Consider the following 18098-nt stretch of genomic DNA (forward strand, 5'->3'; position numbering starts at 1 on the left):
AGACAGGACACACTGTGGCGAGGCCGAGCCCCGGGGACTCGATGCTCAAGTGAACAGAGACGGCGGGTGGCAGTGAGGTGCCCGACGCGGCCTCGGCACACAAGCATCTGTATTTGAGGTTGCTGCGTCACAGCACAGCAGCTACCAGCTCCTGACTTCTAGCAAGTGGATGTCGCCGTCGATGGCCAGCATGTCGATCCGGCCCAGTTCTCGGTATCTGTGTTTGTACTCCAGGCTGTGCACCCCGTTTACTGCAACCTTGAATTCTCTCACGTCACAATAAATTATCATCTGAAAGAAAAGGCAGCCCCTGTTAGGGTTTCCCCTGGTGGATGCTGGCGCTGCCTGGCTGCAGTGGGGGAGGAGCCCGCAGGGCTGGCTTGGGGCTAGAGAAGCCCTGCTCGCTTCCCCGCCTTGGTATCCGAGGGAGCAGGAGTGGCCCCTGTGGCCCCACCTTGGCCCTGCTCCAGGTCGCTGCCCTCAGTGCTTAGGAACTGGCAGGAGGACCCTACGGCTGTCTCCGCCCTCGTTCCCCGAGAAGTCAGGAGAAGTAGGCACTGTCCCGCCTGCTAGCCCTCACCCTGTGGTGACAGGCAGAGTGAGCGGCTTTTATGCGGTCTCCAGGGGTTCCCCGGGCACTCCCTTCTGTTTACTGGCGGAGCTGTACCCACGCAGGCAGGCCTGCCACCAGGCCACCCGGGGAGCGAGTGCTCACTCTGTGCCATCTGGACCCCGTCAGACCCAGAGGCTGTTACTGAGGAAGCCATTTAAGCCACACGTCTTAAGGAGACCTTCATCTCTGCTCAGCATCCCACAGCACTGGGGAAAGGCACGTGTTACCATCGGGACTCGGGCCTCTCAGTGCCAGGGTCTGGCGTATGCTTCCTTGAATACAGAGAGATAGGACTGAGTCGTGAGAAGAAAGGGCTGCCACCTGAACTATGGGACAAGACAGCAGATGGCGGGCGCGCACAGGTTTAGGTCCTGCGCCCTCAGGTCCACGTATTAGACATACTGCTCCAGTCGTGAGACAAGGTTCTCGTGAAAATTCCTATTGATTGATACAGGGCTACACAAATCACTTTTAGTGGTTTTCAATATGATGACAAATGTCAAATAATTCTAATGCAAATAATGTGCTACTGCACCGCCGCTGCCGTTTATACCGATGGCCTGTGTCATAAAAGGGGACCCTCAAATGAGTCTCCAAGGAAACCCACACTCAGGTCTCCACACGGGCTGGCTTGACGTAGACGGCCCTGCTCCTGCCCTGCTCCGGGCTCTTTCCTAGCCCGTCCTCAAACTCTGTAATCTTCTTTTCTTTTTTTGTGGTATTGGGGATTCTACCTCCAAGCTGCACCCCAGCCCTATTTTTTATTCTTTATTTTGAAACCGGGTCTCACTGAGTCGCAGAGGGCCTCACTCAGTAGCTGAGGCTGGCCGCGAACCGCGATCCTCCTGTCTCCGCCTCCCAAGTATTGGGATTATAAGCGTACACCACCGCGCCCGCCTCAAAACCTATAATTTTACCTCAAAGTACATCCCAGGACTAAATGGAAAGCAGGTGATGTTTCTCTCTTCTTCTCCCCAGGACTCCTGAAGGAAAGAATTCCTCACGAATGCTTTCATATTCAGGCGTGGGTTCAAGTGTAGCGCGATATCCTTTGATTTTCCTGCTAGTAGATCAACATTGAAGCTGTTGAGAGAAAGAAATAAAACTGCATGAACCAAGGAAAGCCTCGTGGCAGAGCCTGCCGTCCTTACGGCCACACTGAGCTACGGCTGTAACGACGCACTCAGACCGGGGAGCAGGAGGCGGAATTCTCGGGTGGGCCCGCATCCCACCTCACGCTGTTTACAGAGTGGAAATACAAAAAACTTTGATGTCAGTGTTGAGGCCGAGGCCTGGCTGGGCACAAGCTCGAGGCTCAGTGCTCCCAAGCCAAATGACTGCTTTGAGCTGGGGGCCGGGCCCTTTCGTGCAGGTACTCATTTATTTATTTTTGGTGGTACTGGAGTTCCTGGAAGCCCTTCTACCTCCGGGCTACACTCCCAGGCCTATTTTATATTTATTTGGAAACAGGGTCTCCTAAACCAGCATGCGTGGCTGGCTTCAAACCAGCACAATCCTCCTGTCTCCACCTCCCAAGTGCAGGGATTACAAGCGTGCGCCACCACGCCTGGCTTCGTGCAGGTATTCTATCCTATTCTTCAGTGTTCTGACTTTTTCACGAGGCTGGGACCCCCACCCATCCCCTTGCCCAGGCCGTTGAGGCCAAAGGCGGCGGCAGACATGGCAGGCGCCGGCACGGGCCCTGGTGCCCTCGCCATACTGACCCCTTGGCGTTGGTCTTCACTTCTCCTTTGATGACGACGGTTCGCCCGGGGCCCATGGGGGAGTTCAACCTTGCTTCAAACGGCAGAGTCTGAAAAGAAGCCTCCGTGAGAAGCAGGAAGCTGAAGGGGCCTCGTGAGGACACCGTGCGCATGGCGTGGGAGCCCTGAGCCCCGCGAGGGCGGGATACGGCTCCAGTGCTGACTCAGCCGCCGCGCTCTCCACCTAGAACCCTCAGTGGTGCTCACTCCTGCAGAGCCACTGCGCTCGGGGTGTCGGGGTCCTGTGTCCTGCCTGAGGGGGACAGCCAGGCAGGGAGGAGCTCCGGAGACACCGTGGGTGGCTCAGAGATGCGTGCCCGGCTGCCTGCACATCCCTCCAACCACAGCGCCTGGACGCAGGGGGCTGCTTTGGGCTTCTACCAGGGATGGAGGTCACAGCCCGCTCCTTGTGACTTAACCGTTATACAGAATTGAGAAAACTACGGCCTCTCAAACCTTTGACAAACAGTTGGTAGGTAGAATTTTGGTGCAAGTCAGAGTGTGATTGGCAGTCGGGTCTCGGCTCTTGGTGTAGACGGTTTTGGGCACGCTTTTAGAAATGTCTCCTTCTCTATGACTAAGCTGCAGGGAAACAGTTCTACAGTGAGGTAAACACGAAGCGGGGCTGCCCTCCAGGTTGCCCTATGGTCTGGGAGGCAACTTAATACTACGCTGCTCAAGGGACAACCGGGGAAGATACTTACAGATTGTGAAGCACCAGACTTCAGTACCTTTGGAGAGAGAAAGGAAAAGGAGAATGTTTACATGAAACACTTGCATTTTATAATCTGAGCTAGTTGGTCGCACTGAACTGAGCCCGGCCACAGCCTGAGCCATGAATGATAGATAACCAGGCAGCCAGGGCTTTACCACGGCACCGGGACTCATGAGGGCCCACGCGGGCTGAGCAGAAGTGACAGCTGGAGCCGGGTGTGGTGGTGCACGCTTGTAATCCCAGCATTTGGGAGGCTGAGTCAGGAGGAATGCGGTTCGTGGCCAGCCTCAGCTACTTAGGCCCTCTGCAACTTAATGAGACCCTGTTTCCAAATAAAGAATAAAAAATAGGGCTGGGGGTGTAGCTTGGAGGTAGAATGCCCCTGGGTTCCACCCCCAGTACTGCAAAAAATAAAAAATAAATTAATTAATTAAATAAACAAAAAATAGGGTTGGCGATGTAGCTCGGAGATAGAATGTCCCTGGGTTTCATCCCCGGTACCACAGGAGGAGAAGTGACGGCTCTGTTCACCTGAATCAGCCCTCCACCACAAATGGACAATTTTTTATAGGACTGGGCATGAACTTCAAACACATGTTGCTTATTTTCCAGGGTTGCCCCCAAATATTGAGGTTACATGCTGTGAGATACGAGTGGGTTAAACGGTGAGACTCCCCCCGCTAACAGCCAAGATGCCATTTCAGACTGCTTGACTGCTTGCTCCCACAGAACTGAGGATGGCTATGGAAGTCCATCTGCGACGCACTGGCTGATGATGATGCGAGTAATGCCTCAAGCCACGGCTGCTCAACAGTGAGGCAGGGGAGGGGCTTTTAAAAATATATATATTTGCAAGCCATGCGTTTCAAAATAAAGAATAAAAAATAGGGCTGGGAGTGTCGCTCGGAGGTAGAATGCCCCTGGGTTCCATTCCCAGTACTAAAAAAGAAAAAACCCAGCCAGACTTCCACTTGACATCAACTAAAAGAACTGATAGTTTTTTCAAAGATTTAATACTTACATTGTCTTGATTGATCTGTGTCAGTCCCACGGGAGACGCTGAAGTACTCTGTACATCCTGAAGGAAAGAGAACAGATTCGTGTTGGACACCCGCCAGAACCTCTTCTAAATACTACCAGTTCAGTGTGTCAAAACATTAGAAATGGTGCTAAACTTGGGAATGATGGTCACCAAATGCCGGCCCGCATCTCCCCAGGGCAGGCACCGAGAGGAGGCCTAGGGCCACAAGCTCCTGGGCAGTGGAGCCCGGGCTGTACTCGCCTTCCAGGGCAAGCTGGCAGTGTCCACCCACACGCAAGATGGAAACGCTCTCACTCAGACAACCCATGTCTAGGAAACTGTCTCACAGAAATACCCCACTGTGAAACAAACACGTCCTGCCCAGCCAGAGTCGTTTGCTTTGCTAGAACCATGGAGATGCGGGAGCCCACAGACAGCACAGGAAGGCCCTGGTCAACAAACAGCTTCCAGCGACTCAGAGTCACTGCCAAGAAATCTGCACTCAGGTGAGGCCGAGATTTACGGTGCTTTTATCCCGCTAGATGTTCATTAAAGGTGTTTTCAGAAAACACCCTGAGGCAGAGCCCGCCGTGTGGGGGGGCACTCACCGAGCTGAAGCGGAAGCCCACCGAGTGGACGTTCACTTGGCCGTAGATGCCCAGCGTGTCTATGTTCTCCGGGCTGATCCTGTGCACGTACAGCAGAGTATGTTTCCCATTCACAGCCACCTGGACAGACACAGGAGAAGGCCCCCAAACAGTTAATGAGTCATCCCCAGAACTGAACATGCCCTCGGTTTCACGTCACCTTTCCCCACGGCCGACCCGGCCCTGGTGGGAGCAGCCACGCCAGGGTGCTCCTGAGCGCTCTCCTCCCTGACACGATCACACGCCACAGACCATCTCCCCAGAGGGACACACGTGCCAGGAAGACGTGCGAGCAGGTGTGCGTGCACCCGGGCGTGCACTGGAGCCGTGTGGGCTCAGAGGCCCCTGGGGCCGCACAGGCGCCTGAGACCAGGAAGCCCAGGTTAAAGACCAGCCCACGCCTCCCCGCACTGCTGAGGCCCACACTAACAGATCACCTACGGGGCAGACACCCAGCGTGCAAAGGGAATGGACACGCGAGTATCCCCGCTCATCTGGGATTGGGTTTCCTTATCTGTAATTAGGAAGGAGCTCACCCTGAGGGGCAGCACCCATGGGGAGGTGATAACAGGGTGTCTGTAAGTCCTCAGCACAGAGCTGTGGCCAGACACAGCATGGGCCTCAGACTCTCTGCCCTCCCAGTGCCGGGCGCCATGTCAGGCTACATGCAGAAAACACAGGCAGACGCCAGGGTGGCGGTGACACCTGTAATCCCAGTACTTGGGAGGCTGAGACTGGAGAATCGCAGGTTTGAGGCCAGCCTCAGAAACTTAGCAAGGCCCTCGGCCTCTTAGCAAGACCCTGTTTCCATATAGAAAGGGTATAGTTCAGAGGCAGAATGACGCTGGGCTCAATCGTCACAGCACGGCCTCCAGTGCAAAGAGCCTGACGCTGCCGGGAGGAACAGGACCAAGTGGGATGAGGCCGCGCTGGACCTGCGTTCCTGGCAGATGGGAAGGACAGCTGGGCCCACCTGTGCCCCTCTGCAGGACGCCTGTGCCCCTCTGCAGGAACCTGTGCCCCTCTGCAGGACGCCATCAAAGCCCCGCTTTCTTGTGCGCCTCGCTCTGCTGCAGGACCCACCTGGAACTTGTCCTTCAGCACCATGACGACAATCTCAAAGGACTTCTCCCTCCGGAAGGGCGTGTCGTAGGTTATCTCCTCCCAGCCCCACTTCTCGTTTACCAGAGTGTTGCAGACGATGCAGCCGGACCTCTTGAAGCGGGGGTTGAAGTGGAAGGCCACGTCGGCACGAGGCTTCGTGCTGTTCCCGCACTGGAAGTCCACCTGGAATCTGCAAGAAAGAACAGGCCCAGCGGAGCCGAGCAGGGAGGCTGCAGGAGACGGCCGGCAAGCGGGCAGCCCAGGATGCGCCTCACCTCGTCCCCACCCGTGGCCAGCACCTCGAGTTGCCGCACTTCCTGCCCTGCTTCAGCAGAACAGAGCCGCTGAATGTGAGCGGGGCCGTGGACCCAGAATAAGAGCCTCCCTCTCCCAGGCTGCCTGGCGGCTGGGCCTGGTTAAAGGTCCACCAATACACAAGGTGGGTGCCCTGGAAAACTCCTGGAAACTGCCTGAAAAGCAAGCAGACATCTGCCCTTGGTCCACCCTGCTCCACTGGTCCCTGAATCACCATCTGTGGCCCAAATCACAGAGCCTGGGGTCTAGCTGCAAAGACCCCAGAAAGAGGGCCTCCCCAAGGGACAGCGCGGTGGGCCAGGAGCCCAGTCCTCTGTGACTCCTCCAGGACTGGACAGAGTGGACCGCAAAGGTCACAGTGATGCCTGAGCCTCGGACTCCACATCTGACTTAGGCCACCGATGTCTGGGTGTCTGTCACAGAGCTGAGCCCAACTCTGATTGATGTCTGGGTGTCTGTCACAGAGCTGAGCCCAACTCTGATTGACACGCCCCAGGCCAGACTTTGCACCCACACAAGCACACACTAAAGCCCCCGAAATAGTCTTGAGAGATGCTGTGGGAAGGTTGGCCCACGCCTGGACCACCTCTGCCACCTGCCAGCGATGCCCCTTTTTGCCAGGTTATCTGATCCGTCTATTAAAATCACAGCAATGACGTAAAACTTCCCACTGGCGCTCGGCCATTTGCGACGTCTCCAGGACCTTGGAAGGGCTGTTGATGAAACCAAGCCGGGCCTCCAAGTGTCAAAGTGGTCTCCCCCACATTAGTTTTTGCCATTCCGCAACCACAGTGAGAGGCCTGATCGGCTCCTCCCGTCCAACACAGGGCTCTTACCTGTCTGAGTCGCTGGGAACGTGCCCTCGGATCACAACCAAGGATCCAGGCTCCAGCTGCTCGGAGATGGTGCTGACATAAGGGATGGTCTAAGGGGGATTTAATAAATGCATGATTAAGTAAACAAAATCACTCACCAAGCAACTGTAACCATATCCAGACAGTGACTGTGTTTTTATTTATGTTTGTAGTACTGGGGATTGAACTCAGGGGTGTTCTGCCTCTGAACTACCCCCCAGCTCTATTGTAGTCCTTATTTTGAAACAGGGTTTTACTAAATTGCCCAGGTTGGGCTAAAACCTTCCTCCATCCTGTCTCAGCCTCCCTCAACCTCCCTGGTCCTGGGAGTACAGGTGTGTATCCCCAGACTGGTGTGGCTGTTTCTGTAAAGGCTGCATGTGACCCGCAGGGAGCCCAGCACTGTCAAATCACCATCACTATGCCAGCTGCCACTGGGCATCAGCAGAGCTGCCGGGGACACCCCATGCTACAAGCCTCTCCGTGTTCCTCAGCTAGAAAGTCACACAGCACCGGGCGTGATGGTGCAAGCTTGTAATCCCAGTACTTGGGAGGCTGAAACAGGAGGATCCGGGTTTGTGGCCAGCCTCAGCTACTTAATGAGGCCCTCTGCAACTTAGTGAGACCCTGTTTCAAAAATAAAGAATAAAAAATAGAGCTGGGAGTATAGCTCTGAGGTAGAATGCCCCCGTGCTTGTACTTGGGAGGATATACTTGGGAGGCGGAGACAGGAGGATCGCACGGGTTCGAAGCCAGCCTCAGCTACTGAGTGAGGCTCTCAGCAACTTAGTGAGACCCTGTTTCCAAATAAAATATAAAAGAAGGTCTGGGACTATAGCCCGGAGGTAGAAAGCCCCTGGGTTCCACCCCCAGTACCACACACACACAAAAAAGGAAAAGTCGCACAGTGTTTTTTGTATACAAGAGAGTTTTGTGGAATAAAACTTTTGACTAAAATGTTTTCTTGTGTTTCTGATACTGAGGCTTGAACTCAGAGGCATTCTACCTCTGAACTATATTTCCAGCCCCATGTTTTATTTTCTTTATTTTGAAAGAGGGTCTAAGTTGCTGAGGCTGGCTGCAAGCCTGTGATCCTTACAAGCATGCGCCGCCACACCCAGCAATAATTCTGATAATAGAGAAAACCGCTTGCTGGGCTGTCGTGCTTCCCATCCCTTTCCCACCGTTCCATGGATGATCCCAGCATGGCCCAGGACCCAGGCAAGCGCCCACCGCCTCTGAAGGGTTCCAAGGTAGGCCACCCCACACCCCTGCCCTTCACTGGACCTCAGCCACAGCCCAGACTGCTAGAGCCCCAGCCAGGCCCCTAAGGAGGTCTCCAGGGCGCATCACCTGCCCTGGCGCGGTCTAGCCTGAGGTCAGGCACTCCCACAGCTGGCCCTGCCCAGCGTTCAGGTCTCAGGCTGCCCCTTGCTGGCCTGGAACACAGCCTGACCTGCGGCCGGGTCTTCCCGCTCCCCTTTCCTGGACCTGGCTCCCCCGTCCTCATGGTCTCTGGCTGGGGACTCGTGCCTGTGGCTGCATCACACACAGCCCTCCCCCTTCTCCTCCTCCACTCAGAGCGTCCCGGCCCTGGGCCACGCTCACCACCCAAGGGCTGAGCCCATGATAGAGCCGACCCCCGTGAAATGAGATCGCCGCAAGACAGGACGCAAAGAGAAGCCCAGGATGCTCCCAGAGGGGCCTGAGCCCAGGCTGAAGCGTCCAGCCCTCTCCACAAAGCACTTCAGATTCTGTTTGCTGGCACACAGCTCTGCCCCGACCCCGAGCCTCACGGGCAGGCCTGGGTGGCCAGCTCTCCCTCCCCAGGAGAGGTCAAGAGATGATGGGTAATTCTGGTGAGCACATGGACTCTACCACCTCATTCCAGGAGATGCAACCGGGCGGCTGCTGAGCTGGGAGCCGCTGCAGGCAGTGCCAGCAAGCAGACAAGCCATCGGGGAAGACAGTTATCCTGCCGGTACCAGGGCAAATTGCTGAGGCAGAGCAGGAGTCAGAGGCCCCCGGGACTGGGAAACAGCACACCGCTCAGCGCACAGCCCAGCGTGTGGCCCCTGGCAGCAGCTGCTCGCAGATGAGTGGCTGGCTGGCTTGTGGCACAGAGAAGGGGGAAGGAATCACATCTCTCAGCTCATCTTTTGGGGCCTGGCTGATTCCAAGAATACAGAGCAGCATCTTCTGTAGTGGGAACCTTTTTTTTCTTTTTTTTTGGTGGTGCTAGGGGTGGAACCCACAGGCTTTCTACCTCCAGGCTAAACTCCCAGACCTTTTTTATATTGAAACAGGGTCTCACTAAGTTGCTGAGAGCCTCACTAAGTAGCTGAGGCTGGCTTCGAACCTGTGCGATCCTCCTGTCTCAGCCTCCGAAGCGCGGGGATTACAAGCGTGCGCCACCACGCCCGGCTAGTGGGAATCTTTTGAACAGGTTTTGTAACATCAAATTTCATATATGTTAAGGTTATATTTTGTTATGCTTTTTTTTTTTTTTTTTTGAGGGGAGATACTGGGGACTGAACCCAGGGGCATTCTACCTTCAAGCTATACTCCCTCCCTTTTTATTTTTTTTATTTTGAAATGGTGATGGATGCCTGTAATCCAATACTTAGGAGGATGAGACAGGAGGATTACAGTTTTGAGGCCAGCTTCATTGAACAACCTAGCGAGACCCTCATAAATCAAGCGAGACCCGTTTCAAAATAAAGGAAAAAAATGAAAAGGGTTAGGGGTATAGCACAGAGGTAGAATGTCCCTGGGTTTAATCCCCAGCGCCACAAAAAAAAGGACTGGTACCTAAATTTTGGGGTGTTTCAGAGGCCACCACCACCCTAAACAATCAGGATAGATTCCTCTGTCTCCACTGTTGAAGCAATGTTTGGTTATGCTCAATGCCTGCTTTCTTTCTGGGAGTCTGGATTTTGGAATGTGGAGGAGGACAAGGGGGGCTCACGTGACCAGCCCCCCCAGTAAGGCCCAGAGTGCTGAGTCTCCCATGAGCCTCCCTGGCAGACAACACCTCTGCTGTGCTGCCGAGGACAGAAGGCGACCTTGGGACTTCGCCCCAGATGGCCCCTGGACCTCACTCCGCCCCGCCCCTTTTCCTTTTACAGTTTGGCTGTGTATCTATCTGCCCTTGGCAATAAACCCCAGGCAGTTAAGCCCCAGCTACAGGACAACTCTGTGCTGGTGAATCAGCAAGGCAAGGAGTGGAGCCGGCGGGGGTGAGGGAGGAGGCGGGAAGGGCACCATCGTGGGGGCCTCTGGAGGGGCCGCTTTGCAGTACCAGGTGGGATCAATGTTGACAAGCAGTTTACTTATTTTTGTGTGTGTGCAGTACTGGGGATGGAATCCAGGGGCATTCTACCCCCGAGCTACACTCCCAGCCCAGTTTTATTTTTATTTTGAAACAGGGTCTCACTAGGTTGATTGAGAGTCTCACTACTTGCTGAGGCTGTCCTTGAACCTGCGAATCTCCTGTCTCAGCCTCCCAAGTACTGGAATTACAAGTGTAGGTCACCGAAACAGGGTCTCACTAAGTTGTTGAGAGCCTCACTAAGGAGCTGAGGCTGGCTTCGAACCTGCACGATCCTCCTGTCTCAGCCTCCAAAGTACTGGGATTACCAGTGTGCACCACCACGCCCGGCTTCTGTGTAATTTCTTTTTAGCCAGCTAGCATTTAATCACATCCTAAGAACTCCATAGAGAAGAGCAATAATAAAATATGTAGGTAGGGAAGATAATGAACGGGCTAGCAGATCTCACAGAGCACCTCAGGTCCAAAGATTACTCACGCAATGTGAATTGAGAGCAAAGGGAGTCTGACAGAATTCTATCATCGGAACTACTCAGAGAAATATGCCAACTTAAGGAAAGGAAAAAAAGGCCAGTTATTATATTTGCTCCATTCTTTTCTTTCTTTTTTTTTTTTTTATCCACTGTTCAAGTCTATATAACGGCTTATCTCATGGGGAAGAGAACACCGGAATAGGTTAGACTTGCTTGCTATAGCAAGCTCAAATTGTGTCAGACAGTTTTGATCATCTGCCACAGAGTGTTGCCTGCAATGCTCCATTCTTTTCAAGAACAGTATGAATGGAGTTTTCACCAATATGAACCAAAAATTTTAAAACATTAAGGAAATAAAAATAAAAGGTACAGTTCTGTGTCTTCATAAAGCCCAATAAGGAAATAGGTAAAATTCAATAAACACTTCCTCACTGTTTGAACTGATCACTAACAAAATTAAATAACTACGACACAAGAAAACGACTTTCTAAAGTCTAGCTTGTATAAAATAACCTAACTGAGCCGGGCGTGGAGGCCCACGCTTGTAATCCCCGCGGTTGGGAGGCGGAGACAGGAGGATCGCACAGGTTCAAAGCCAGCCTCAGCTACTGAGTGAGGCTCTCAGTAACCTAGTGAGACCCTGTTTCCAAATAAAATATAAAATAGGTCTGGGAGTATAGCCCGGAGGTAGAAAGCCTCTGGGTTCCACCCCCAGTACCACAAAAATAAATAAATAAATAAATAAATAAAATTAAAATAATCTAACTGATTTGTAACTGCAATACAATATGCTACTCAATATCATGAATTTAACCATGGGGAAATTTAAAGACAGAGAAAAATGTTATTTTTGCCATGCAGGTCAACCTTTCTATCTCTTGCCTTTTGTGCCATTTTGTAAGAATTCACTATAAAACAGAGAAAATAAAAAATAAATCAATTTGCCTAGAACATTTTCCTTGGAAAAACACTGCTGACCCTGAGGCCGGCTCCCAGGGCTCAAGGAGTGTCTGGTCTGGGGCGCACTCTCCAGGCCCCTTCCTCTATAAAGGAAGTCTCCTTATTTCTGTTCCAACTCTACAGTTTAAGGCACTAATTGCAGAAATTCCAGGAATCAGCAGTATGCTGGACCAAGATGTGCGGGAACTTTAATCTATTAAATTGCTTTCTGTCTGACAGTTAAATAAAGTGTCTCTGTGCGTGAAGGGCGGGACCCAGCAGTGGCACCGGCTGTCCGTCTGTTCAGCCTGCCAGCCAGCCAAGGTGACACCTCTGTCATGCTTGGCAGGCAGCCTGCTGTTCTTTTCAAATCTTTGCAGCAAGTCGGTCTGCAACCTTGAGATGCTCTTAGCCCTCGCATGCACAGAATCACGCCCAATGTCTCCCCGGCTGCAGCTCAGCAAAGTCTTCCTTGTTCAGCCCACCGCTGCGCTGGCGAGCTCTTCTACAAGGAAGATGGGCGCTATACCTCATTCCTACACAATGACACTGAAACTTAGGGGCGGGGAATCAGCTATAAAGTAATTAACAAAACTCTGAGCCCACGCACACTAACAACACGGTCTAAGGACCCTCACTCTCTCTTGCCGCAGGGCCTCCTACGGGTCTATCAAAAATGAAGCTGAACTGAGCCAGGCGTGGTGGTGCACGCTGTAGTCCCAGCATTTGGGAGGCTGAGACAGGAGGATCGTGATTTGTGGACAGCCTCGGCTACCTAGTGAGGCCCTGTGCAGCTCAGTGAGACCCTGTTTCAAAATAATGAAAAAATAGGGCTAGGGGTATAGCTCGGAGGTAGAATGCCCCTGGGTTCCATCCCCAGTGCCGCAAAAAAAAAAAAAAAAAAAAAAAAAAAATACAACTAGAGGAAAAAATCCATTTTCCTTTAAAAATGACATTTTATACTCTTGCCGCCTCTGTTATAACACTATTCAAGCCACCTCCTATTTCACTCTGACCTCCGTCTCCCCGAGAGGACAGGAGCCCTACCTGTCTTTCAGCAGCCCCAACACAGTCCCTGTCACATAGTAGGCACTTTACCGAGTTTTATTCTTGCCCTATTGCCCAATGGATAATTATTACTTAATTGGATTCGTTCTCAGTCCTGCCCTAGGGAGAAAGTGAGTTGACAGCAATCAGTTACCGGGTTATAGATGATGTTCTGCAGGTTGTTTAAGGACAACATCATCCTTTTCCAGTCTCTCGTTGGTTTTGTTGACTGGAGTGTCTCTTCCGTGTATAGGGTTTTAACCACGTTTCATTTAAAGGGTCCTCAGACTGAAACTGAGGTGCTAGCCCTGTGTGAAATAAAACAGAGAAAAAGAAAAAGAAGCATGCATCATTTTCTTTACATCATAACTATTTTCATACATTATAAGTTATTTTAATGACATTTACCAAAAAACAGGATGTGGCTGCAATTCTTACTAATGTTACTAACGTACAAAATAATTCTGGATTGTGAGTATGGGAAGTCTTTTTGAAATATATCAGTAGAAAATTTCCAATGTGAAATTTATTACTAAAATACTAAAACAAGGCTGCGGACATCGCTCAGTGGTAGAGCACGCTTAGCTTGTACAAGATCCTGCACACACACGACTAAAATAATGACAAATGCTAACCAAATAGTCCTGCGCAAACGGAGGATGGGGGCGCACGCTTGTAACCCCAGTACTTGGGAGGCTGAGACAAGAGGATTGCGGGTTCTCAGCCAGACCCAGCTACTTAGTAAAGCTCTCTGCAACTTAGTGAGACTGTTTCAAAATAAAAAATAAAAATAGGGCTGGGGATGTAGCTTGGAGGTAGAATGACCCTGAGTTCAATCCCCAGTACCGCAAAAAAGAAAAAGAAGAAAAAAAGTCCTGTACAACTATCAGGGTATCCATTTAACTTCCCTGTCTAAAATGGGAATGATCACAATAGTATACACGTGGCGGGTTTGTACTGAAGACTGAGTCAATAAAACAGTAGGCCAGTCATTGCGATGTGTTAGTTGTTATTAGTAATGGGAGGGATTGCGCTTTCTCCTCCAAAGTAAAAACATCAACAGGAGAAGAAATCCATGCAATCTGTAGAATACTAATCAGAAACAGTCTTCTCTGTTGCTAAAATAAAGGGAGTATCAGCCATTCTCGAAGCTGAAAGTTCCCAGGAACGCCACCATCTGTGGCTCCAGGGAAGACGTGGTGGCTCTAGGTCGTCTAAACGAGAACCGAAACTAGAGCTTCCTACATCTTCCTTCCAGCAATCCCGTGGCTCCGCTGCACAGCAATGCGCACGGCCCAAACCCACGGAGGAAAAACAATGCGCATTCCTCTTGGCTTACTACCTCATGTAACCTCAGCCCAAGCCCTTCACTCACACATTAGCAAAGCCTCCAAGCACTTCGTGCTCGCTGCGACTTAAGCAAGCACGAACTAGAGCCCAAAAAATGCAGACAGCAGGGCGTGGTGTCCCACCCCTGTGATCCAGTACCTAGGAGGCCGAGACAGGACAGTCACGGGTTCAAGGCCAGCCTCAGCCATCTGGTGATACCCCCAGCAACTTAGACCGCTTTCAAAAAAAAAAAAAAAAAGGCTGGGAGTGTAGCTCGGGGACAGAATGCCTTTGGGTTCCGTCTCCAGTACCAAAAAGAAACAAAGAATGCAGACAGCGATAGCACGGCCACATTCATAATGCATGTCATGACCAGGAGGGAGCCGACTGCAGCCCTCCGCGCACCCCCAGGAGCCATCCCGGTCCCTGCGGAGGACCCCGGGGCTCGGCCTTCCCTGCTGCACACTGCGGGCAAGTCCTCAGCGTCTGGCGGTCGTGTCTGGGGTCGTGGAGAGCCACCGAGGTCTGTCCCCACGCTGTCCAGGACCCTCGCCCCTCCTCCCCAGGCCGGGACAGGGAGGGCGCAGGTGGGCAGCGGCGGGGACGGCGGCCTGCGCGAGCGACAGCCCCGGAGCCCTGCCCGATGCCGGTCAGCGCCGCCCCGGGAGGACCGGGACCCCCAAAGACCCTCCTCGCCCCGCGCTGGCTCCGGCCCGGCGATCGCGGACCGGGGTGCTGGACTCGGTGCCGCCCATCAAGCTCCAAGTTAGGGCCGGCCGCGTCCCACTCCCTCCGGGGCTGCGCGACCCCGGGGCAGCCTGTCCAGGCCGCCGACTCACCGCGGCTGGCGCGGCGCTCCGCGGCGGGGATTGTCCGCAGCGGCTCGCCGTCCGTCCGGCTCCGCGGCGGGGATTGTCCGCAGCGGCTTGCCGTCCGCCGGCGTCCGTGGCGACTGCGCGCGGTGGGCGGGGTCAGTCCGCGCCCATTTCCGGTGCGCGCCGGGGACTTCCGCTCTCAGCACCGCCTCCGCCTCCGCCTCGGCCACGGGCTTCCTGGGGCGACCAGAGGGGCCCGGCGGGGCGCTAGGGTGGAAAGCGCCTCCGCGTCCCGACGGCGAGGGAAGGGAAGGGCAGCGGGCCTGCCCCTCCGCCCTGGCCGCGCCCCGGACCCGGCGTGCCCCGAATTCCCGGCCTCGTCCGCCTTGGGTCAGGGGCCAGACATCTCCGGACAAAACAACCCGCCCATTAATTTATTTATTTATTTTCAGTACTGGAGATTGAACCCAGGGCTTTCTACCTCCGAGCTACACCCCTTCCCCTGTTTTATTTGTTTGTTTGTTTGTTTGTTTGTTTGTTTGTTTGTTTGTTTGGGGGGTCGAACCCAGGGGCATTCGACCTCCGAGCTATACCCCCTGCCCTAATTTTCGTTCTTTATTTTGAAACAGGGTCTCACTTAAGTAGCTGAGGCTGTCCTCCAACCGCGATCCTCTGGTCTCAGCTTTCCAAATGTTGGGATTACAAGCGTGCGCCACCACGCCCGGCTTAGTCTTGATTTTTATTTATTATTTTTTTGTGGTACTGGGGTTCCTGGAAACCCTTCTATCTCCGGGCTACACTCCCAGACCTATTTTATACTTTATTTTGGAAACAGGGTCTCTAAGCCAGCCCGCGCGCCTGGCTTCGAACCAGCACGATCCTCCTGTCTCCGCCTCCCAAGCGCGGGGATTACAAGCGTGCGCCAACACACCAGGCTTAGTTTTTATTTTTGAAACAGGGTCTTGCTAAGTTGCAAAGGGCCACGCTGATTTACTGCGGCTGGCCTCGAACCTGCAACCCTCCCGTCCCACCCTCCCAAGTACTGGGATTACGGGCTTGTGCCACTGCACCCTGTTTACAACCCACCCCCCTTTTTTTTCCTTACCAGAACACAGGTTAGTGCTAGGGAAACCGGTTCTGTCCAGCTACTGTCCCCAGCTCAAAGCCATCCAGGTAGTGAGAGCCGGACTAGCGGCCACTGGCAACTACTGCCAGTTGGTATTTTGGAGTGAGCTGAGCTGGTGCTGGAGTAGAAGACAAACGTCATGGGGAGTAATTCTGAGCACTTTAGGTGCCGAAGGAGCCCACATCAGCTGATAGTTTGACCTGTTGTCTATAAAGACGTGGCTGAGAAGTACAAAGAAAACCTTGCACACTGCCTTGGCCTACTGCTGGTTTTGAGGTTTTCTGTACTCACATTTCTGGGACATCTGTTTTGAAAGTCTTGTTTGGGGGTCATCCCGGTGGGCTCTGTACGCCCTAACTTTTGCTTATATTTGTCTTTATTTATGTGGTACTGGGGGTCGAACCCAAGGGCATTTTTACCTCTGAGCTACACCCCCGGCCCTATTTTTTTTTTTTTTTAATTTTCAAATAGGGTCTCACTACATTGCTGAGGCTGGCCTCCAACCTGCAGTCCCTGTCTCAGTCTTTGAAGTAGTGGGATTAGAGGCCTATGCTATCCCATCCACTTCGTTTTTAATTGAACTAATTACAAGCCTTATACTAGCATATTCATGTTCTGATTCACTATTACTTTTTCCTCCGTGTGTGTGTGTGTGTGTGTGTGTGTGTGTGTGTGTGTGTGTTGGTGGTGCTGAGGGCCAAACCCAGGGCCTCTGCACTGCAGACCAGTACTAAGCAAGTGAAATAATTATATTGCCTCAATATTTTTAGAAATGAATAAAGTAATGAGTTGTAAACTATATATGCTCTTGCTACTTGACAGGATTGACCTGTGCCCACCATATTTCGTCAGTGATGTTAAGCATATCAATTCAAGCTGAGAAACGTTCTAACAGTGGTTTTGCTTAATTGTGTCATGCTATTTTTGTGATTACTATAATTTTTCATCTTTTTACCTTCCAGTTTTTAGAGAGTGGAGCCAATGCTGAAAATATTTCCCAAATCAATAACTTGGGGGCACAGATCAATAAAACACCATACAAGCCAGGCATGGGGGGGCCCACACTTGTAATCCCAGCACTTGGGAGGCTGAGACAGGAGGACCCAGGTTCAAGGACAGCCTCAGGTACTTAGGCCCTCTGCAGCTTAGTGAGATCCTGTTTCAGAATAAAGAATAAGCCAGGCGTGGTGGCACACACTTTTAATCCCAGCTTTACAGAGGCTGAGACAGGAGGATCGAGGTTCACAGACAACCTCAGCTACTTAGGCCCTCTTCAACTTAGTGAGACCCTGTTTCAAAATAAAGAATAAAAAATAGGGCAAGGGGTGTGGCTCAGAGGTTGAATGCCTCTGGGTTCCAGACCCACAAAAGAAAGAAAGAAAAAATTTAAAAATAGGGCTGGGGGGGTGTAGCTTGGAGGTAGAATGCTCCTGGGTTCCATCCCCAGTACCACACACACACACAAAAAAAGACAATATACGGAACTTTAGACAACTGTCTTGACATAACATGCTGTAAATTAAGAAGCCGGACAATAGTTTAGAGCCTGTGACAATACTGATAAAAAGTGTTAAAGCAAAAATGTATCAACAGATTTAGATTAAGAGTTCTGAGAACGCTGCTTCCTATATCTTCCCATGGGAAAAGTAGTCTTGAATTATGTAGCTCTTAAATTATCAAAAGTCTTAAGCCAGGTGGGGTGCTGCACTCTTGTAACCCCAGTACTTGGAAGGCTGAGACAAGAGGATCGCAGGTTTGAGGACAGCCTCAGCAAATATTGTGACTCTCAATGTGGGGAAACCCTGTTTCAAGATAAAAATAAATTAGGGCTGGGAGTTTAGCTCAGAGGTAGAATGCTTCTGAGTTCAATTCCCAGTACCACACCAAAAATTTAAAAACTTTGAAAAGTCCAGAAATTCATTTTTTACCAAACCACAACACCCAGCCTCCTGTACCGATGGCTGCTTCCCAGGCATCTTGAGGGTTGGTGTCCTCTGCCTCTGGAT

At 52.2% G+C, this 18098-nt stretch overlaps 1 protein-coding gene across 1 annotated transcript; it reads right to left on the reverse strand.

Annotated features, from left to right (window-relative positions):
- Nucleotides 1–141: 141 nt before the first annotated feature.
- On the reverse strand, nucleotides 142–13021 carry LGALS8 (galectin 8; the record flags this gene model as incomplete). The annotated part of the gene is made up of 11 exons (XM_080717227.1): nucleotides 142–291; nucleotides 1531–1696; nucleotides 2338–2426; nucleotides 2833–2958; nucleotides 4113–4169; nucleotides 4318–4386; nucleotides 4460–4596; nucleotides 4702–4840; nucleotides 5843–6053; nucleotides 7015–7103; nucleotides 12977–13021. The coding sequence occupies 11 exons, from the start codon at nucleotides 13019–13021 to the stop codon at nucleotides 142–144; spliced, it is 1278 nt and encodes a 425-aa protein (XP_080573353.1).
- Between the last annotated feature and the right edge of the window lie 5077 nt (nucleotides 13022–18098).

This window comes from Muscardinus avellanarius, assembly GCF_963383645.1.
Source record: "Muscardinus avellanarius genome assembly, chromosome: 20".
Taxonomy (NCBI): Eukaryota; Metazoa; Chordata; class Mammalia; order Rodentia; family Gliridae; genus Muscardinus; species Muscardinus avellanarius.